This window comes from Suricata suricatta, chromosome 17 (genome assembly GCF_006229205.1).
Source record: "Suricata suricatta isolate VVHF042 chromosome 17, meerkat_22Aug2017_6uvM2_HiC, whole genome shotgun sequence".
NCBI classification, from domain to species: Eukaryota; Metazoa; Chordata; class Mammalia; order Carnivora; family Herpestidae; genus Suricata; species Suricata suricatta.
In genome coordinates this window covers 34,366,534-34,387,916 of record NC_043716.1, presented here as the reverse complement: position 1 = coordinate 34,387,916, position 21,383 = coordinate 34,366,534, and the positions used below count along the sequence as shown (strand labels likewise).

Sequence of the window (21,383 nt, the reverse complement as noted above, 5' to 3'; positions counted from 1 at the left end):
ACTTTCAATCCTGGCCAAATGCCAGGTTCCTCCTAATCGCCAACACTTGCCAGGTCCCTCCCAGCAGAGGAAGGCGGGTAACACCAAAACCCCTCCGCTCACTGCCAAGCCCACGTCTCTAGCCGTGAACCCTGAAGCTCTAGGCCTCTCTCTTGACATTCCCTCTCCAGCCTGGATGATGTTTGTATTCAAACCTTCGTTCCTATTATTTCCCTTCTCATACCCAGGCCTCTGTTTATACTGCCCTTCAATCGGATTTGCCAGGCATCTGCCCACTTACAACTTAACTGTTTAGGACTCGGCTCTGGATATCACCTCCTTCTGGAAGCCTTTACCTGTTTCCCCACCCCCTCCCTGCCCCAGGATGGACCTCACTCAGTCAGCTGGATTAAGCGGTCCTCCTTTGGGTCCCCGCATCCATCCCCTCGCCCGCCCCCCCTGAGCACACTGCATCATGTGAGTCCGTCTGTGGCTCACTAAGACTGTAATCTCCTTGCTGACAAGGCCCAGGAATCAGCATCCTCCTTAGTAGGGTCCGGCCTCCCTTCTGCTAATCAAATCCTGTCCCTCGGCTGCTTAATGCCTCCACAGGCTTTCTGCTGCAGCCAGGGTGAGGAACAAAGTTCTTAAGGGAGCTCACAGAGGTCCTTCAAGGCTTGAGCCCTTCTCCCTCTCGGGCCTCTGTCTGCCCAGTTCCACCCCGCTGCCCACCGGCCCGCCACAGTTCACACTGACCCTGCCCACAGCCCTGAGTGCGTGTCTGCAGTGCGCTTCCTACGCTGCCCTTGACGGTCCCTTCCGCTTAGTAGCACTTCCTGACTTAATTGCACGTCTTCTCTGCTACACTCCATGAAAACAGGAGCCATGTTAATGTCGTCATTCTTCTCTCCCCAGTGCCCAGCATGTAAGAGACACTCGAGTATCGGATAAGGGGGCGCCTGTGGCTCTGTCGGTTAAGTGCTCGACTTCGGCTCCGGTCATGCTCTCACAGTTCGTGAGTTTGAGGCCCGTTTCAGGCTCTGTGCCGACAGGTCAGAGCTGGGAGCCTGCTTTGGATTCTGTGTGCGTATGTGTGTATGTGTCTCTCTCTCTCTGCCCCTCCCTTGCTTGTTCTCTCTCTCAAAAATAAATAAATAAACATTAAAAAAAAGAATATGACATCATGACTTTACAAACTCTTTTTGTCCTCAGACCCTCTGGGGTGATCTAAAGTGACTAAGAGGAGGACCACAGGATGGGACATGCGACGGGGAGGAAAGACCCGCTCCTCCGGCCCTCAACCCAAACCAGTCTGAATAGGAATGCCGGTTTGGGGAAGAGCGTGGAGGGGAAGACAGGACGTCTCTGTGGAGGAATAAATGTCTCTAAGGATTCCCGTCTCGGGTCCCCGGGTGGCGCAGCCTCTTCAGACCCCACCGTACAAGGTACGACGAGCTGCTGACCCAGGAAAGCCCTCCTCGGAGGGTCTCCAGCGGGGCCAGCAGTGACCCAGCAGGTGGAGGAGGGGAGAGTCGAAGGGGTTGGGGAACGGACCCCCACTGCGCGGCCAGGTGTCCTTACGCGTGCTGTGGCCCAGAGAGGGTGGAAACTGCCTGGTCCCGTGGGTGTCCCGGGGACACTCGGCTCCTGCTGAAGAGTGGGGCTGAGGAGGGACAGACATTCAGGGTGACGGGCTCCAGGGCCATCAGCTTATCACACAACCGCTTTTCTCCTTGAAGGGGTTCTTGTCCTCAGGGACACCTTTGAGAAGAGGGTCATTTCCTGCTTCAGCCTCCACAAAATCCTTGATATCCTTTCCCGCCTTGGAAATCTGTGAGGAAACAGTGTGGTTCTAGTCCGTGTTTGTCCGTCGGGATCCATGATTTGCTCGGTCCAAGAAAACAGGTCCTGGGCAGGGTGGGGACAGAGGCTGGAGAGGAGAAAGACCAGAGGGACAGGCAGGGGGTAGGGGTGAGTTCTTACCTCTGAGGGGCGCTGGACAGGGTGCAGCCCAGAGCCAGGGCGTCCACGCCGGCCTCCAGGCCGCGGGGCTCGCTCCCGGCCGCCTCCACGGGGCCAGCCCAGCCCCCCTCTGCATCCTACCTCTCCTGCCCCATCCGCCGCCACCCTACTCTCTATCACTTCTTGGGGTCCCGGTTCCGTAAGGACCAGGCTGCGGTGAAGAAGACAAGAGGGGCAACGATGGGCACACGGGGCTCACCGGAACTCTTGGGTTGTTCACTTCCTTCTTCAGCTGCTCCACCTCCATCTTCAACAGCTCCTTCTCGCTGAGCTCCTGGGCCATCCTGCCCCCCGGGGACACCTGGTTCCAGAAAGGATTTTGCAGCTGGGATCGCAATGCCTGTGCGCCCTATTTCCCCCCACCCACTTGCCCCTCACCCCAGACCCTGTGTACTCACACCCTAGATTCACTCCCACCCCCTCCCCATCACGAGTCCAGGCTCAGGAGGAGATGATGTGCCCAGTCTGATGGCGGAGGCACAGTCTACACCCTGGAAGAACAAACCTGTCCACAGAGGAAAACAGGAATCAGAGCATAGAGAAGGGAGAGAAGAGAAATTTCTTTCATTGAGAAAGATTGGGGAAGCCAAGATATTGTTCCACATAACGGCAGAAGTAGAAGTTTCAGGAGACAGCAGCCCCTGTCAGGGGAGAGTGCCCTAGTGGTTAAGAGAAAGTTCTGGAACCTTCCAGACTCCAGCTCTGAGCCCAGTTCCGCCGCTTCCAAGCTGTGAGGCTCAGGCAAGTCACTCACCCTCCTTGAGTCTTAGTTTCCCCATCTGCAAAATGGGTATAGCAACAGTACCTACCTTGGATGATTTTTGCAAGTCCTGGGAAAATAATGCGTATCAAATATTTTTGACACTCCATCTGGCAGGTAATGAATAATAAACACATTTATTATGATGATGATAGTTACTGTTATCATATCATCGCGGCAGGGTTATCAGGAAGGCCTGCCAGGTGCCTCACTTGAATAATTCTAAGACCAAATCCCGGCCCAACGCAGCCTCGGCCCCTCTCACCTGCTGAGAAAGAACGTGCACTTCAAGTCACTTGTCCTCGACTCAGACAAGGTGGTCTTTGAGCTTCCCTCCTCCTCATCAGCTGAAAGTCTTCAGATAAAGCAGATGGTCTGGAAGCCAAAATCTCTGATGCTAAGCTGATCATGGGCTCAAGGTTCTAAGCCCATCCTCTAGCCTGAGCCTCCAAGCCCTCCCTGCCCCAGGAGCAGACACCATGCCCCGAGCATCCACCCTGCTCCCTTAGTGACCCTCCTGGTTTACAGCCACTTCTCACCCTCTGGCGACACACTCCCCTCCCCTCCCCTACCTCTGAGCCCACTCTGAGCCTGTTCCTCCCAGTGAAGCAAGTCCTAGGCCTGCTCCTCACTTCCCTCACCCAAGAAGCCATTGTGTCTCCTCCTGGAGCTCCCACGATTACACCTTACAAGGTTTCCCCAGCTCTTCGATTATTCAAAACAACAGACGCCTCACTTAGGAGCTGTGGGGCCATGGCCACCTTTGATGCCTGTGTCCACGCTTCTCGGCCTCCACGTCTCCCTCTGAGCCCTGAGTGTGGGTCTCCTTCTCCAATCGCTGAGCACAAGGCCCGCATCTGCTATTTCTCTTGGTCTCCTCCCAGAACCACCTAAGGGCCATGCTGTTTAATAGACACTGAGCTCCTGCTCAGGCCGACACCTGTCCCATGCCAAGGGGACCCTCTAGAGAAGCAGATGCCAAAGATATCAATAGGATCGGTAAGGGAGCCTCCTTTCCTCCTCCCTCTGGGTTGACAGGAGGGGCTGGAAGGGGCTGGGAGGAGGCTGGAGTCCATCCTGACTCTCCCGTTCCAGACCCCAAGTTCCACTCCCAGCTGTGGGTGCTAAGAATTCAAGATCACAACAGGACCCTGCAGGCCTCCGGGCCAACTGCCCCGCTCAGGCAGGATGGGGAGCACATACCTCTTGAGGCCAGATCGGTGCTCTGTCCACCGGCTACCCTAGAACTTAAACCCAATGCTTCTCAAAGCCAGTTCCTTCCGGGCAGCTAAGTGGAGTCCCGCCCACTACATGTCTTACCTCCATCAGCCATGGCGCATGTGCCCCAGGTCGTCTTCACTCATAACTCTTCGCAGGTTTGGTAACGCTTCTCAGGGGGCCTCTGACCGTGTCTTCCTGGCCTGTCTGAGCCGATTCCTCTCACTGTCACATGGTTGTGTTCCATTGTTCCTTCGCCGCCTGCCCTGCAGACCCAGCATGACTGGTCTCCGTACCTCATCCACCCTCCACTCCCCAGGCCCTTGGTGACTCATCCCAGAGCTTCCCAAGGAAGCGCCCACCCTCTGCCCTTTCCTCTCTTTCCATGAGTGGAAAATCCACCCCCACCCCCAGAGCAGGCCAGCCCCCTTCCTCCTCCATCTCCCACCCCCTCCCCCCTCCCACGCTGCCTAACAGTTTCCTCTCCAGGCCCAGGGAGCAATCACAGCGCCCCGACCTTGGCTTCCTCTGCTGGGAGGGATTGGGGGGCTGGGCTCCCCAGAGGGGCCCCTGGCTTCCCCCTTCCTCTGGGCAGGAGGCAGAGAGTCGCAGGCCCTGGGAGCAAGGACTCACTTCCTCTTGTCCCGGAATGAGCCTGCCCTTTGCAAGCAGGTTTGGGGCTCTCACGCAGAGGAAACCAAAAGTGGTGGGGGTTGGGGGGGGAGAGGCAGAGCGACCAATCAAGGGCAGGGTGAGGCGCAAAACGAGCGGCTCCCAGGGGAGCCGGCCAGAGGCTGGGGGCCATGGCCGAGCTGCAGCAGCTGCAGGAACTTGAGATCCCCACGGGCCGGGAGGCCCTGCGGGGCAACCACAGCGCCCTGCTGCGCGTCGCCGACTACTGTGTGGACAACTACGTGCAGGTAGGCAGAGCGGGCACAGGCCCCGCGGGCCCCGAGCCCACCGCCAAGGCAGGACCACGGGAGCCATTCTGACAGGTGCTCATTCATCCTGGGCCCCAGCTGGGAGACCCTCCACCTCAGGCTGTGGCTTCATTCCAGTCCCCCACTGAAATTCAGCCCCGGCGCTATCCTATCCAGCCCCACCGTGCCCTGTCTCTTTCCCGGAGCCTCAGAGACGCCCAGGACAGGCACCCTGTTAGCAGGCCGGACCTTGCTCTCATCTTCTTCCTGGGTCCCGCTCACATCCAGAGGCCCAAAGGCTTGTCCACATGCAAATGCTGCCATCATCATTGCGTTTGCAGGCTGTGTCTAAGGTGAGAGCTCAGATCTTCCCATGAACTTGAGAAGGGCCAGGGAGAGAGCCCTTTCCCTGACATTGGAGGGAGAGTAGAGCCGACCTCCAACCAGGCCGGGTTAGAGAGACGGGGTCTGATGCAGAGGCAGGGGGACGGACGCACTGCATGACGGCTGGGAGCGGTCTACCCACAAAAGGTGACAACTGTGGCGTTTTCGAACAGTTCCCTAAGTTGTTTAGTTGTTCCAAGACTGTCAACATAGATTGCCGGAGCAAGGGAAGAGGGGCGAGGGGACCTTGGCAATGACCGAACACCTCTGTTTTTTCATGAATCCCCATAAGCACCTTATGAGACAAGTATTATGAGTCCTCTTTCATAGATGAAGAAGCAGGGAGGCAAGGTGACTTGTCCAGGGTCACCCAGCTTGGAGGTGGCAGAGCTGAGCATCAGCCTCCTGACCTCGGAAGCCGGGCTCTCACCCCTCCCCCTTTCCCCTTCCCTGATATGCCCCCGGACTCAAAGCCAGTCCATTTGCCCTGGACGGCCCGGGGACCTCCTGGCACAGTCAGAGTGTTGGAAACAAATAATGAAAGTAACAAGTGTTTATGGGAAAATGTCAGATTACAGAGAGTCCATGATTAAAAAGCAGTTAAAGCACTCTGCACACTTCCTTTGGGTCGGCATGTCGCCCGCATGGCCTCATTCAGTCCTCATCCCAGGGCCTGAGAGAGGAGAGGCACTCTCCCTCAACAGCCAGGAGGCCGAGGCTCCGAAAGCTGAACTCACTTTGGCAAGGTTTCTAAGCCGGTGACAGGATCTGGATTCGAACCCAGAACTCTGACTCCAGAGCCCGCCCCCAAACCTTTAGTTGAATCTGCTGCCCTGAGGAATAATCGCTGCTTGTGTAGATGTTGAATGACCCGCTTGGAAAGGAGCCGGGAGCTCGGGGTGCCGAATGGCATTCTCCTCTGGACGAGACCCGCTTCTGGCCGTTCCTTCAGTAACCTCTGGGCCCCTCCAGGCCCTTTAGATGGGGTCTTATTTGTATTGACCGCGTGCACATGAGATTTGGGGGTCCCAGAGACCTGAGTCTGATTTCCAGCTCTGCCACCTACAACTCCCAACAGGTGTACCCTCTGATTCTCACACCCTTCTTCAGGATGGTCACACGGGGACAAGGTGACATGTTAAAGGAGGCAGCCCAGCACCTGGCCCTTAGTGGAGTTGGGCACGGTGATGGATGCAAGCTATTACCATCTCCATCATCATCATCAACATTCATTGGAAGGATGAAAGGCACAGGCAGATAATGAAAGTCAACTGAGCGAGGTGAAGCGACTCTTGTAAAAATACCCAGGGCATTGAGAGCCTTGACCCCCGTCAGAGTCGCGGACTCCTGCTTCCTTCATGCAGAACACTAACTAATTGACCTTAGTTACCTTTCTTGGCCTCTCTGAGCATCTCAGAGCACATGGCCATGAAGGGTTTGGGCAACCTCTCAGAAGGGGGCTTGAACAAGGTCTGGTTCCCATGCCCTCGGTCCTCCTCCCTCCCACCCTGCCCCCTCCCTCCGCCCCAACCTGGTGGCAGGAAACCCATGGGGAATGGGGGAGGGCAGGCTGGGGTCAACTGCAGAGCTCTCTGTCAGAGTCCATTGAGTTTACAGACAAGGTCATTTGCATGATGAAGACGCAGTCGGCCACGGCCACGAAGGTGGATCTCACGCCCTTGTACCCCCAGACCTAACCCTGGGCCAAGCCCGAACCAGAGGCAACAGGGATTCAGGCTCCAGCCTCCCAGAGCTGGGCCCAAGCAGACGCTTTCCTGTCAGGGCTGACAGTTCCACACATGGGTCCTAGCAGGGGAATCTGGGTGGAGACCAAGGAGGAGGGAGTCTTGTCCCCACCCCCACCCCTGTTCTGGGCCTTTATTTCTTCACCTGTTAAAGAAGGGTCTTGAACGAGAACAAGACCTGCTATCCCTTCTAATGTACTCTTCCCGGTTGGCTGGTGGTTACAGTTGCTGGGGAGATATAAACTCCACGCAAATGAGTATCTAGCCGCTAGGAACAGAAAGGCAGGGAAGGGGGGTCCACGAGGTTCTGGACCTGCCCTCTGACCCCAGCCTGGCTCAGGCTACATTGGAGGTGCCCTGTTCTAATGGGTGCTATGCCTCCTCTCCTCCCTCAGGCCCTGAGGCGCACCCCAGGGCCTTTAGCAAGGGGACCTCATGGTTCAACCTTGTCCGGCAGTGCACGGGCCTGGCCCAGACTTGCCCTGGACTCACCCCTACCCCCGTAGAGAAGGGTACAGGCTAACTCACAGCAGCTGCGTGACCTGGCCTGAGATAAGGAAGCTGCCTAGGGAAGCAAATAACCAGAGAAGTTTTGCCCCAGCGCCCGTGGTCTGCTTTGGGACTGAAAAATAAATAAATAAATAAATAAATAACCCTCCCCAAAATCCCTCTTCTGTCCTCGGCCATTCCCTGCCCACTCTTCCACTGCTGACTGGCAGTGTGACTCCGGCCAGAACCTGGCACAGGGCCTGGCATGCATTAAGGAGATGCCCAGCGAGTGTTTGGGATCACATTCAAGTCATTAATTAACTCACAAATGCAAATGTGTTAAATCTCGTCTGGGTGTTGGGTACTATTCCAGGGTAGGGTACAAACTAAGACAGGCTCTCTGCCTTCACAGTGCTTACATTTTAGTATGCGGGAGGGCGGAGGGGAGAGGGCAATGATAATAAGGTAACTAGGTCAATCGTTTCTGACAGTGCTAAGCGCTATGAGGAAAAGGCAACAGGTAGAGAGTCAGCACAGAAGTAGGCTAGGGGAATCTTAGAGTAGTGACAAAATATGTCTCTGAGGAGCTGAGACTTCACAATAAGGATTCTAGAAGTAGGTACAGGAAGTGCAAAGGCCCTGAGGTAGAAACAGTCTTAGCTTAATCAGGAATAGGAACCTAATGACCAATGAGCATGGAGGGGAGTAATTGAGAGGGGGTGGCAAGGGATGAGAGGGGACAGAAAAGCAGAGCCCCATATAGGCCCTATATAGGCCATGGTTGGAAGTCGGTATTTACCGGATTCTCAGTGTATTGTTCCCAATACACTGAGGGAATGAATGAATGAAGTCACTCTTCTCTGGGCCTCAGTTTCCTGATCTATAAAATGGACGAGGTCATTGGTTCCCAAACCCCATTCCAGAGACGGGAGAAAACCAAGGAGCCCAAGAGTCACCTGGGGAGCGTTTAAAGGCACAGACTCATCGACCTCATTTCCAGGGGCTCTGCTTAGAAGGTCTGGGATTGAGGCACCTGGGTGGCTTAGTAGGTTATGCTTCTGCCTTCGGTGCAGGTCATGATCTCTCACAGTTTGTGAGTTCAAGCCCCACATCAGGCTCTGAGCTGTCAGCACAGAGCCTGTAGCCTGTTTCAAGCTCTGTGTCTCCCTCTCTCTATGCCTCTGTCTTGTTCACACTCTGTCTCTCTCTTACTTCCAAAAGAAAAAAAAAAAAAAAGAAAGAAAGGTCTGGGATGGGGGCCTGACCTCAGTTGGTTGGTTTTTAAGTTTGAGACTATCTTTTCCAGCCAGTACTGCCTTCCTCTTTCCTTTCTACATTTCCCCCTTTATCCCCAAAGGTCCTTGGGAGGTGGTGGGGTCACTCCTCAACCTGACTCTTCCAGGAGGGATAGTCCCCTCTCCTGGCACCCATTCCTCAAGGCTACAGATTGGCTTTCCTAATGTCCCCTGAGCCCCTCTTCCCACAACATCATTCTTATGGAAAATGCAGCGAATGTCAAGCTTACTGCTTTCTCCCTGTTCAGCCCGACATTCCCTACACCCTCTCCCATCCTACCTGCCCGGCCAAGGATCCCGGGAAGGGGCTGGCCTCAGACAAGGGCTGTGTGTATTTCAGGCCACGGACAAGCGGAGGGCGCTGGAGGAGACCATGGCCTTTACCACCCAGGCTCTGGCCAGCGTGGCCTACCAGGTAGGCAACCTGGCCGGACATACTCTGCGGATGCTGGACCTGCAGGCGGCCTCCCTGCGGCAAGTGGAAGCTCGTGTGAACACGCTGGGCCAGGTAAGGGGCGTGGGGGGGGCCTCTCGCGCGGGCCCCCGCTTCTCCAGCCCCACTCGGAGTTTCCTCCGGCGAAAGTTCTTTCTTGCCTTCCTTCGAAGGCCTGACCCCACCACTGGAGCCTCAGGGCTGGGCCGTGCTCCCCAATCAGACTCCTTGAAGGCCGAACTCTCTCTTTCTCTGAATTCTCTCTGAAGCAGGCTTTACCAACCACGGTGGCTGCAAGGCGCCGAAAAGAGGCAAATGGACCTTGTTTCCATCTAAACACACGTGGTGATTTGCTAAGTTGTCCAAGACCCAAAGTGTTTGCATGGCAAGTCATTCTCAGCCCTGAAAACACTGCTACCAAAATTCGGACCCCCCCCCCCCCCCCCCCCCCCCCCCCCCCCCCCCCACCCCCCCCCCCCCCCCCCCCCCGCCGCCCCTGATCTAGCACACACACCCTCCTCCTTCCTCCCTCGATCCTTGGCTGAGGAATTGCCCCATCAGCCACATGCACAGACCCATGGGCTTGTACATCACCCCACATGTTCACTGCGGGTGTGTCTTTTCCTCTCACCCCAGCAGATCGGAGTTCCCGCCCTCTCGATGTTGTGGGTTTCCCCACAGAACATTCCAAGAGGAAGTGAATTCACTGATCTGTCCCCCCCAAGGAGACACTTGACGCAGCCACGATTCTCCGCTGCCTCCACATTATGCACCTCTGTTCCCGAGCCCACCCAGGGCTCCCGTCTCTTCCCAGCGTCCACAGGGAAACTGTGTTTTCTCTTTTCCTTTGGATCCTGCTCAGGCTAATAATAACCCTCATTCTCTTCCAGCAGGAAGTTTCTCCAAAGTGGCTCCATCCTCCCCTGGCCACTCTTCTCCCAAACGCTGTGTGGCCTTGGGGAGAAAATGTACTCTTTCTCTGGACCTCTCGGTCTCCCACGGTCCCTACCCCCATGCCAAAGTCTCTATCCTCTTCCTCCCTTAAGAGAAAGGGCACTGGGCAAAGACCACCCCCCTGTCACCTCAACCCCTGTCACGACAGATGGTGAATATGCATATGGAGAAGGTGGCCCGAAGGGAGATTGGCACCTTAGCGACTGTCCAGAGGCTGCCCCCGGGCCAGAAAGTCATCGCCCCCGACAGCCTCCCACCCCTCACGCCTTACTACCGGAGACCTCTCAACTTCGGCTGCCTGGATGACATTGGCCATGGGATCAAGGTAGAAAGAGGGCCCCTCTTCTTTCCCACAACACCCCCTCCCCTCCTGCTTCATGTCTCCTTTCTCTCCAGGCCCCCAGCTCACTTTCACACCCGTGTTCTTGTCCCAACCTGCAGCCTTTTTCCCCCTCTCGCTCTCTAATGCCATCGCCCTAAATGGATCCCTACCCTCCAAGCCCCCCCTCCTGCTTCCTGGCCCCTCCCTCCATGGCCGGCCTTTACCCTGTCCTCGGATGATCTGCTGAGGATGGCATCTGGACACCCCCTTCCGTGGGGCTGGCTGGGTGTGAAGGGGAAGAGGGGGAAGGGAGGAGGCCAGGGGGTGCATGAGAATGCTCCCCAGCCACATGAGAACAGTAACTTCCTCTGTCTGGAGGTTTGAGGTCACCGCACAGAGCCCTCACCCCAGAGCTGCTGATGGGTGGCAAGGGGCGGGGATGCGGCCACTCAGAGGGGACCTGGGGAAGACACTGACATTTTCTTCTCCACTCATCTCCTGGGGATAAGTCTGTTCAGTCAGTCCCCACAAGCCAACATTCCAGGATAGATTAAACCTTCCCCAGGCTCAAAACGACCTCTTCACACCCTTAACATATTATCTCCCACAAAAGGGGAGACCAGGCTCCCTCCTCCAGTCACCAGGCCTCCCCACCAGTAAGTTCTTCCCGTTGTCCAGCTGTGATTCATTCTTTATGTCTCAGCGCGGGTCCCTTTTGCCTGTGCCTAGTGGAGGACAGCAGAGGACAACGTTTCCCAGGGCCGCATACTTGGGGACACCCCCCCAGTAACATGTGGGTTCACCCTTGCCCTTGGGACATTTTAGATGCCCTGCCCCCTCTGTCCTGAGCTTCCCCGAGCCAGTTCTGCAGGCCCATCAAGAAGACAGGCGGGACACTGCCAAGGCGGGAGCCCCCTCTCCGCCCCCACCCCACCTCCTGAGCTCCCCACACCCCCCTACCCCGCGCCTTTCGGGGCAAGATCTATCAGAACTAGAGACCACCTAGCTGGCCGCTGAGATGCTCTGAGAGCGAGGTGCGGATGCTAGGCTGTGCGGAGGAAGTGGCCCTCAGACCGTGTCTGCTCCAGGTTTCCGTCGCGCCTGCGGCAGACTAGAGGCTTGGGGCCCAGGCAGCAGCGGGAGGGGGCGGGGGAGGGGTGGGGTAGGAGAGGGGGCTGGGAGGTGGAAGTGGGAACTTGCCGTGCCCGCGCTCTCCCTCCCAGTTCGAGGCAGCCTCTCCCTCATTTCCTTTCTGGGACCAGGGAGGGTGCTGGGGAGGGGTTCCCATAGACGTCAGCCGCGTCCCCTGCTCTCCCCACCCCCACCCGCAGGATCTGAGCACGCAGCTGTCGCGGACCGGGACCCTCTCTCGGAAGAGCATCAAGGCGCCTGCCACACCCGCCTCCGCCACCCTGGGGTGAGGCCTCCAGATCCTGAAAGTCTCCTCCTCCTCCCCTCACCCGAGGAGCCAGACTTCCTCCTCTGCCAGCTGCCCCCTCCTCTGCGCACCTGACCCCTGCTCGCCGGAAGCCTTCCTTCCCCCCCCTCTCCTGACGACACCCTCCCCTCCACCCCCAGGAGGCCACCGCGGATCCCCGAGCCGGTGCAGCTCCCGGCGGTGCCCGACGGCAAGCTCTCTGCCGCCTCGTCTGCCTCTTCCCTGGCCTCTGCAGGGTGAGCCCCACAAGTCCAAGTGGGGGTTGAGGGGGGCCTCCCGCCAGTTGTCATGGTGACTCCTAGGGTCCAGAGGACACTAGCACATTAGCACAGTCCTGGGGCTAAGGACTGGAGGGGCGGGGCCAGCTGGGGGTGCAGTTGGGGAGGCTGTTCCCCAACGTAGCCGAGCCTCGGTTTCTCTGGTCTTCAGCAGCGCCGAGGGTGTCGCTGGTGTCACCACGACCAAGCGGCAGGCAGCACCCCCACCCCCACCTCTCCCCGGCCCCTTGGCTCCACCGCCTCCACCCCCTCCACCGGCCACCGACGTCTTCCTGCCGCCCCCGCCGCTGGAGGGAGTGTCCCTGCCCCTGCTGGGTAAGGAGCCCCGCCCCCTCCTGGCTCCACTGTGGGGTCTCTTCTCGCCTCCTCACACCCCACCCCATCCCTATCCCTCTGTATGTAATTGGCTGGCCTCAGCGAACCCGTCATCCAAGGCAGCGGAGTAACGGGGTAACGGGAGAGAAAGGGCCCCCAGAGAAAGTGGAGTAACTGAACTCTGCGCCTGTTTTCTACCAGGCTCTGTGTTCAAGCTTCTCACCCATTTTCTCACTTAACCTTAACAACCCTAAGAGGGTGTTCACACTCTGACTGAACAGATGAAGTCGAGGCTGCCAGATCAAATTCAGGGACTTGCCCAAGGGTCACCCAGCTCAGGGGCAGAGCCTGACTACCCTCCACGGCTCAATAGTTTTGTGTTTACGGAGAATCTCCTGCATTTCAGAGACCTGGTGGGAAGACTGTGATGGGGGGCGGGGGGGACTGGAGAAAGATGAGAGAAAATGGGTAGATGCCGGAGCCCTGCTTCTTAACAGCCAAGTTTCCTGGGGCGAGTGGAGGCGGTTCCCTGAGCACATTTGCAGGCTTTCTGCTTTCCCCTCCCAGCACCAGAGCTGCCCCTGGACCTGCCCCCTCCCCCACCCCTGGATGTAGATGAGCCGGGGCCGCCCCATCTGCCCCCACCAGACTTCGGGCCGGAAGAGCCCAGCTGGGTCCCTGCTGCATATCTGGAGAAAGGTACCTGATCCGGGACCTGGGATCTTCCCCCCACCCCACCCCATCCCTAATACTCTAGAATCTGCAAGGGCGTGAGCCTGCTACACACACACACACACACACACACACACACCTTATTTTCTGATGAGTTGACCAAACGTTCACCCAGGAGTGATGAGCCGAGCGTGACAGAGAAGCAGCTGGGCCGGCACTGAATTATAGATCTCGCTGGGGAGGGGGCCCAAGAGTTTTGGAGAAGACCCCGCCCATCCTCCCTGCAGCCGGCTCCCCTTTATGGTCCCTGGAATCCCGTACAGGGGCCCCTACACCCCCCATGATGAGACACGAGGCATATCTCATGGCACCCTTTCCTCCCGCCCTGCAGTAGTGACCTTGTACCCGTACACCCGCCAGAAGGACAACGAACTCTCCTTCTCTAAGGGCACCGTCATCTGCGTCACGCGCCGCTACTCCGATGGCTGGTGTGAGGGCGTCAGCTCGGAGGGGACTGGATTCTTCCCCGGGAACTACGTGGAGCCCAGCTGCTGACAGCCTGGGGCTTTCTGAGCTCCCGCCCCAGGCGCGCCTCCAGAGCTCCAGTACAAAGCCAGCTCCAGTGTCACGGCTGGACTGCGCCCGTCCCTTCCCCTCATTTCGGTGGGAAGGGGTCCTGGGGAGCGAACGGATGTATCCGAAGGCCTGCCGCAGACAGGAAGGAGCCGGAAGCCAAGGAGTTTGGTGATCTTGTCCACGGAAGACCCACCACTCCACGCAGTTTTGAATAAAACTCTCACGACCCCCTGGTGACTGCCCTGCAGGGCTGGGGGGCCGGAGAGGAGGAGGTTAAAGACTCCTCCTAATTATTGAGCCCCCTCTGCTGCTGCTGCTGGCAGCAGTCTCTCCCCGTCTCTTCCATCCTCATGAAGTGGCCTCTACACTAGATCCCTGATGCCCCTCTGCATCGACTGAATCTCCTTCTTTGGCCTGTTGCTCGCTGTTTCTGTTCAGTTGGGGATCCTCAGGCCGGGCACTCTTCCCAGAGTGGGGACCAATCCCCCCACTGATGTGGGGCTCTCGGAGAGCTGGGATCACCCCTCCCTCCCCCTCCAGACATCGGCGCGAGAGATCTCAGTCAGCTCTTCCCCCTTCACCTCGTTTATAGCTGTAGAACACCAAAGAGGGAGGAGGGGCTTGGCTTTCGCTGGCTCTGCTTTAAAACATCATGGCTTTCTGTTCCATACGGGAGGAAGGGGGCGCAGAGGGCTCAGCCCGCGGGGCGATTTTGGTCAAGTCCCTGGTCTTTTGCTGCATAGACGAGGCTGGGGTGAGAGGAGGCACCGCCACGCGCTTCCAGGTTCCTGGCTGGAAGGACCCGAGCCTGGAGGTGTGCTACCTCGCTCCACCACCAGGAGGCGACGTGTTCCGTCTGTCTGGCTTTTTTTTTTTTTTTTCCCTTTGGGGATGTTGGCAGGGTGGGCGCTGGAAGGGAGGCAAGAAGGAAAAAGGGCGTAGGGTGGGGGGACGCAGGAGGTGAAGCAAGATCTAGGCCTGAGGCCGTCGGCAGAGAGCTTCCTCTCTCTCCGCTGGGACGCCGGCGCGCCCTGGAGGACTTCGGGACCGAAGTCCCCTTGACAGGAGAGACTGCGGGGAGGGAAGGTTTCCAGGTCCAAGGCAGCAGATAAAGCAGCGGGAGATGTTCCTTTCTCCCCTGCCAGGGAACCCCTTCCTCCCAGTTCGGAGGACAGGGTTTTTGGGAAAACACTGCTGCCTTCCGGGTGTGCGCACCACCCCGGTGGGGGCCAAACTCTGGAATTTAATGTTGCGGTGGAACTGGGAGGCGGCAGCCGAGCTGGGTTAACTGCATAGATAGGGACGGCTCCGAACTCTCTCCCCCAGCCCCCAGACCGACGAGGCCAGAACTCCCGGAGGTACGTACGTACCGAAGCGATAGGGAAAAGGGAGTCATAAAACTAGGTTTGTCTTTCCCGATCTCCCACCACGCCCCTTTCTCCGCCCGGGCGCCCCCTGCAGGCCGCGGTCCTCAGCACGTCTTCAGCACCTGCTGCAGATGGAGGCGCACGTCGATGGCCGTCTCCCAGGGCACCACGCTGGCGTGGAAGGAGCTGGGCTCGGCCTTCTGCGCCTCTTGGATAAGGCGGTGCATGGGATAGCCGCGGCGCGGGAAGGCCACGTCGCCGCCCGCCAGCAGCCCCATGGGGCAGAAGTCGTTGGCGCCGTCGCCCACGTAGAACAGGCGCTCGAAGTGCACGCCGTCGTGGGCCCGCTCGCGCAGGTAGTCGCTGAGCACCTTGTGCTTGCACATGTTGGCGGGGCAGCGGGCGCAGCTGTGCGTGTGGAAGGGCCGCAGCGCCAGCAGCCCCCGCGCGTCGGGCCCCGACGGGTTGCTGAGGATGCGGCGGAACAGGCCGTGGTGGCCGGCGGCGCGCAGCGCGCTCTCCACGCCGAAGGTGTTGGCATCGGAAATGAGAATAACTTCGAAGCAGGAGCCGTGCTTGGCCACAAACTGCAGCAGGTCGCTCATGCCCGGCGACAGGGGGATGGCCTCGTAGACGGCGCGCAGGTCCCGCGGCCGCACTCCCTGCTCGCCCAGGTACTGGAAGACACGCTGCATGTACTCGTTGTAGAAGCCCTCCCTGTAAGTGGCCCGCAGGCTCTCGGGCAGCCGCTGGCCCGGCGCGGCGCGCACGATCGAGTCGTCGCTGTTTTCGTCCACGATCGTCTCGTCGAAGTCGAAGGTCAGGAGGAAGCGCGGGGCATCCTGCGCCGCCATCCCGCCGTCGTCCTGGGAGCAGGGGGGAGAGGAGCAGGAGGAGGAGGAGGGAGCAAGCGAGAGGGGGCGCGGCGCGGGCCGGCCCGGGAGAGGCTCATTAGCGGGCCGCGGCCAGAGGCGCTGGCACATCCAAGACCTGGGGAGGACCCAAGGCTGGTTAAGCTGGGCGGAGTACCCAACGACGCTGCCGCCCCCTCCCCATCCCTGCCCACCCCAAGTCGGCAGCTCAGGGAACGGTCCTGGGGGTTACCCTCGGACGACCCTCCTCCGGAACCCAGAAGGGCTTTCTTGGCACCTGTTTATGCTACTTTCCTCTGGGGCCATTGGGACTTAACGGGGTCAGCTTGAAAGAGGGGAAGAGCAGCTTCTGAGGGGTCACCCCCTTTGGGGAGGTTTCTGGACAAGGCCGTGCTGGAGACTTCCAGTGACCCCTTCATTGGTGTGGAGTCCTCTCCACACCCTACTTCCCTGACAGAGGCAAGGGAAACTGGGCATTCACCCAACTGAAGCAGCCTCATCATTCCCTTTTTGGGCCATGCCCCCCTCCATAGGACTGTGGACAGTAAGGAGCCAGGCTTCCAGGGAACTCTCGTTGGTGTCATCGAAGGGATATGGACTGTGAATGCCAGGTCCTTGGGCCTAGAGAGGCGCTAAGGGTAGGCCTGGAGCGTTAAGTGCCGGGGCCAGTGCCGGGGCCTCTGCACTGGCCAGAGAACTGGATTTTAGCTCTTGGAATAAGCGGCCTGGTGAGTTGACCCACGATGGCTCCTCTGGGCGCACTGCCGCCTCCAGCAGGGCTCTGAGGATGGGACACTGCTTCTCCATGGAGTTTTAGGGCCCTGTGCTGACAGCTCAGCTCAGCGTCACTAATCACTTGCCAATTCCCTGGGAGGAGCACGTCAGCGGGTGGGGTTTCAGCCAGAGTCCGAAGGAAGCGAAGGAAGCGTGCAGCAGGAGAAGCAGTGGGGCCTGGGGAGGTAGAAGCTTCCTGAACCAGGCCTCGACATACCTGGGAGACAGGTAAGGGAGAGGAGAGAGAGCAGCAGTGGTGGCTGAAAAGGCAGAGGGGGAGGGAGCAGGGGCGGGCGCATGGTGGGGAAGGAGAGCTAGGAGCAGGTCATGCCAGGGGAGCTTGGAGGCAGGAGGGACAGGGAGGGGGACGGAGTGGGGATGGTGGGGGCGGGTGGCACTCCAAGAAGTGGAGACCTCCGGCTAGAGTCCCCCACCTCCAGAGGACATGGGAGAGGATAGGGGACAACAGGGCACATGTGAGGCACAAAGAAAGGCAAGCAGACGGAGAGTGCAGAAGCCCTCAGCGGCTTGTCCCTGTCACTTTGCCTTTCCACTGCTGTCCATGACCGAGTCTCAGAGAGCAAACGGTGGCCAGCTTCAGAATATCCACCATGTCACCTTCCTCCCGCCTCCCAGTTAGTCCAGATGGAGCCACACTCCTCCTTCTGGTTTCTTCCCAATTCGCGCTCTGCTAATCCCTGTGATGTTTATGGCCTCGCACACCTTGTGAGACGGAAGTCCATGCTCTTCATTTCAGAGCTGGGGTGTGAACCTAGCTCTCTGCCTCTCTAATAGAGCTGTCCCTTTGAATTCATCCCTAGAGTCACCCTCTGGTCTCATGGACATCCATCTGGGAGTCTCAGAGGCCCAGGAGACATGGAGTTGAGGACATAAAGCATCAGGACCCCACACGTGGGTTGGAAGTTTCCAGGGATTGGTGGAGGCCCAGCAGAGATGAGGGGAGGCCTAAAAGGGGCTGGATAGGGCCCCTTCCACCTCATGATGGGAAAGGGGCTGAGGCCTCATCCTAAGAAGTCCCCGGAGGGATCCACTTACCCTAGACAGGCATCGGAGGCCAGCGACAGGAAAACACCCACTCATCGTCAGTACAACACCTTGGCCGCCACCTGTTGGGACTGTGTTGGGCCTCCAGCCGTCATCCAGAGCTCCTGACAACCACACGAGGTGTGTTGGAGAGTGCCCGCTGCTAGCTTTGTTTCCACCACGAATGCTCCCCTGCTTCTGTCTCCTCTGCTGAGGAGGAACCTCTCCCAGGGGCTCAGTAAAAACCCCTAAAGTAGGCACAGTTCTCATAGATGGCAAAGCCGTTGCTAGGCACCATTGTAACGATCCCCGGAGATACTGGAGAGGTTAAAGGTGACATTGTTGGAGACCCAGAGAGGTTAACAGACTTACTCAAAGGTCACTCACTGTAAGTGGCAAAGACAGATCTTGAACCAGAACTTGGGAGTCTGAGGCTAACTTGCCCTGGGGCTGTGCTCTTTCCAGGGGAACCTGGTTCATGAACACCTGACCACTGCCTTGCATGCTGTCTGTCCTTCAAGGCGAGGGGGCAGATGACCAGGCTTATTGTGCCACAGCTGGGGGCGCCGAGACCCCTGGGCATCACAGCTGATCTGAGCCTGACCTTCCCGCGCTTTCAGAGCCTGCCAAGCAGCCAGGAGTCAGTTTGGAAGCTTCTGGGGGGCTTTGCTGTGTGGCTTTGGGGACAGGGTTTAGCTTCGTGGGGGCCTCACCAACTCAGCCACAGAGGAGGCCACCTACAACACCCCATCCCTCCCCACTGCCCCTGGGGTTGAATGAAAGACTAGAAGAAGCTGGGACAGATCTGAACAAATATTGAGAACCCAAGACTCGTTGGGCAAAGAAGCAAGTGTCTGGCTGCTTGCTGCCCTCTGGTGGTGACAGTGGATGACACTGGAAACCCCTGACTTTGTCAAGGTGACACTCTCCCCAGACCATCCCAGAACATCAGGGAGAAGCTGTTGCCCCCAAGACAGAGACTGGGATGTCCCAGGAACAGGACACGGGTCAGAGGGACAGGCGGTATCACCTGGGGCCACCCCAGCCGTCCCCACTCCCTAACCACATGTGCACTGAGGCCTTTTGCCAGGGATGCGTGTGGGTCTCAGCCTTTGCCTTAAGAACTTTTAATCTAGGAATTTGGGAAAGGCAGCCATAGCTGAAAGGGGCCCCGAAGGTGTGGGGGGAGGAGCAAAAAAGTTAGGAGGAGGGATCAAGGAGAAGATGGGTGAGAAGGGGAGAGAGGCGTGGGGACACTGGAATGACATGTTTTGGAGGATGGGAAGGCTGTCCCCAGGCCCTTCTGGAGGGAGTTCTGACCTTCCAGAATCCTGCCTGATAATCACGTGTCTGTCCCCAGGCCCAGTGCATTTGAGGACAGAGGTCAAGGGATGCCACTCCTGTGGCTAAAATCGAGCAGAGGCAGACACAGACACGCGCGGGGCACAGGGAGACGGAAGCGGGAAACATACAGACCCGCAGGCTCTTCAAGCCGCCACCACCCCTGGGAACAGGTCTCTTTGTGTCGCCCTTGTTTCTTTTTTTTTCTTTAAAATAATTTGGCAGAATATCCCACTGATTTTTAATCATGTGCAAAACGTAGTCATCAGAGCAAACAATACAGTTCCATTTTGTTCATCTATTTAGGGAAATCGGTTAAATATTTATTCTTTGGTGAATGGCCCTTGTTTCCTTTAGTCCCCAGAGGAGAAAGCCAGGCATCCCGGGTTTCTTCCCCCAGAAACTGAGCAGGCCACCTTCCCACAGGAATCAGAGGCACCCAGCATGCTCATGCTGTTCAGAAAGGTCACTCACCTCTGGCAGCTTTGTCCTAAGTGATCAAATCCTTTAGCGGTCACCAAAAAGAGTCCCTCCGAGGAAAGGAGGGCAGGGTCTTGGAGCTTCTCCAGATGGCTACAGCAGAAGAGAGGAGAGAGGGGGGGTCTCTTTCGGGTTGGCAGGGGGTCCACATTCCTGTCCCATCTCAAAGCGGTGCCCGCCCACCTGATTCCGTGTATCAGATCACCAGATTCCTCCTTGCTCCCTCCTGTCTTTTACAAAAGTGCTTTTAGATGACATTTGGGGGGCTGGGGTGGGAGGGGTTCCTGGGGATGGGGCAGGGAGACAGGCCCCCCCTTTGGCATGGGCCCCAAGTTTGAAATTCCCCTCTTACGGGACAGGCTCCAGGGACAGTTTCACCCAGGCAATGTGCAGGATTGGGATGGCGATGGGGAGTGAGGACCCCGGAGAGGCCATAGTTACAAGCCACCTCCCCCTCAAGACCAAATCTTCTTGTATCAATCTTGTATTAATCGCTAGGAATTGGATCTCACAACTAAACTGAAGTTTTCTCCCTTCCCAGACAGTATTCCCCACTTGACCATGCTCTCTTCCTTCTCACGACCACCACCAGCAAATAGGAAAAACAGAGGCCCAGACAGGTCAAGCTAACATCCTGGAGGTCGCACCGCATCAGAGTCAGGATTAGAACTTAGGAGTCCCCGGTGCTTCTTGGGACAGTTGTGGCCAGAGCCGTCCCTTATTGCCCTGGAGAACCCTCTGAGCTGAGCTGGGAGCTTACTGTTCTGACTAGCGGGGGCGTGATGACCTGGAGACCTGGTGTCGGGTTCGGAAGCTGGGACCAGGAGCCTCCTCTGGGCTGGCCCTGGCTGGGTGGACAAACTGGAAGGGGATCCTCAGTGGACAGGGAGGTGGCAGCTGCCGGTGGAGTGGGGGGAGAGATATTTTTAGAGGTGGCTGGAAAGCAGGCACTCTGGCACACCCCCAGCTGGCGGGTGCTTCTCTTCAATGCGGGGCGGGGGGTGCGCAGCGCGGGGAGCCCAGGGGCTAGTGGGTGGCGGGGATTAAAGAGGGGGGCACAGATTCCTTTGCTTTGCCCAAGTCGGGGACAGAGGGATACCCGGGCACGATGTTCCTGGGGTCGCAGAAAGAAGGAGGACTCATTTCTTCGCTTCAGGGACTCCCCCACTGACACGCGTGAAGGAGCGCCCTCAAACTCCCCACAGCCCCCACCCCATTCTGGGACCCCGGCCCTCCCCTACCTCCGGGAGCGCTGGACTCACGTAGGGAGCGGCGGCGGCAGAGGTCTGTCCCGGCTTAGTTTGGAGTGTAAAGAGTGGGGGAGAGGGGCTAGCTGAGGTATTTGGGTGCAGGATGGGCTAAGGGGTGCTTACGGGAATTGGAGGGGACGCGGTGTCTTATCCACCCCCGGACTTCTGGGCTCCGGCTCACGAGTCCCTCCGGTCCCGAGGGGCCGTGGATGATGTGCGTCTGGGCCGTTTCCCCCACCTGGCCCCCATCCCTCCCCCCGGGCGGCCGCCGCGTCCCCTTTAAATGCCCGGGAGCCGGAGCCCGAGCCGCGGCTGGCGCTGCGGCAGCCGCAGCACCCGGGCCCACCGCAGTCCCCGAACGTCACAAGCGATTGTCCAATCACAGCGGCGCCGGTGCACATCAAAGGGGCGGGCCGCCCGCGGGCCACGCCTCTTGGCTGCCCTGGAGGCTCCCA

General features: G+C 58.4%; 3 protein-coding genes across 8 annotated transcripts; 1 reads left to right on the top strand and 2 right to left on the bottom strand.

The window, feature by feature from the left end:
* Window positions 1–1,153: 1,153 nt before the first annotated feature.
* On the bottom strand, window positions 1,154–17,944 carry GNGT2 (G protein subunit gamma transducin 2). Of its 3 annotated transcripts, XM_029926835.1 has the most exons (6): window positions 17,870–17,944; window positions 4,082–4,245; window positions 3,027–3,136; window positions 2,811–2,871; window positions 2,201–2,302; window positions 1,154–1,810 (listed from the first exon to the last, which is right to left on the bottom strand). In XM_029926835.1, exons 5-6 carry the CDS (start codon window positions 2,282–2,284, stop codon window positions 1,685–1,687), a joined length of 210 nt encoding a protein of 69 aa, XP_029782695.1. In that variant the 5' UTR covers window positions 2,285–2,302; window positions 2,811–2,871; window positions 3,027–3,136; window positions 4,082–4,245; window positions 17,870–17,944; the 3' UTR covers window positions 1,154–1,684. The 3 variants fall into 3 exon arrangements, with proteins under 3 accessions (XP_029782695.1, XP_029782694.1, XP_029782696.1); XM_029926834.1 differs by lacking the exon at window positions 2,811–2,871; XM_029926836.1 differs by lacking the exons at window positions 2,811–2,871; window positions 4,082–4,245; window positions 17,870–17,944 and adding an exon at window positions 3,965–4,055.
* Window positions 4,504–14,200, top strand: ABI3 (ABI family member 3). 3 transcript variants are annotated; one of them, XM_029926833.1, is made up of 8 exons: window positions 4,504–4,899; window positions 9,153–9,320; window positions 10,348–10,524; window positions 11,853–11,938; window positions 12,100–12,195; window positions 12,389–12,552; window positions 13,120–13,251; window positions 13,672–14,200. In XM_029926833.1, the coding sequence occupies exons 1-8, from the start codon at window positions 4,783–4,785 to the stop codon at window positions 13,716–13,718; spliced, it is 987 nt and encodes a 328-aa protein (XP_029782693.1). In that variant the 5' UTR covers window positions 4,504–4,782; the 3' UTR covers window positions 13,719–14,200. The 3 variants fall into 3 exon arrangements, with proteins under 3 accessions (XP_029782693.1, XP_029782692.1, XP_029782691.1); XM_029926832.1 differs by having other exon boundaries at window positions 4,508–4,899; window positions 12,392–12,552; window positions 13,616–14,200; XM_029926831.1 differs by having other exon boundaries at window positions 4,509–4,899; window positions 13,616–14,200.
* On the bottom strand, window positions 14,812–18,146 carry PHOSPHO1 (phosphoethanolamine/phosphocholine phosphatase 1). Of its 2 annotated transcripts, XM_029926829.1 has the most exons (3): window positions 17,870–18,146; window positions 16,900–17,030; window positions 14,812–16,157 (listed from the first exon to the last, which is right to left on the bottom strand). In XM_029926829.1, exons 1-3 carry the CDS (start codon window positions 18,125–18,127, stop codon window positions 15,272–15,274), a joined length of 1,275 nt encoding a protein of 424 aa, XP_029782689.1. In that variant the 5' UTR covers window positions 18,128–18,146; the 3' UTR covers window positions 14,812–15,271. The 2 variants fall into 2 exon arrangements, with proteins under 2 accessions (XP_029782689.1, XP_029782690.1); XM_029926830.1 differs by lacking the exon at window positions 16,900–17,030 and having other exon boundaries at window positions 14,812–16,033.
* Between the last annotated feature and the right edge of the window lie 3,237 nt (window positions 18,147–21,383).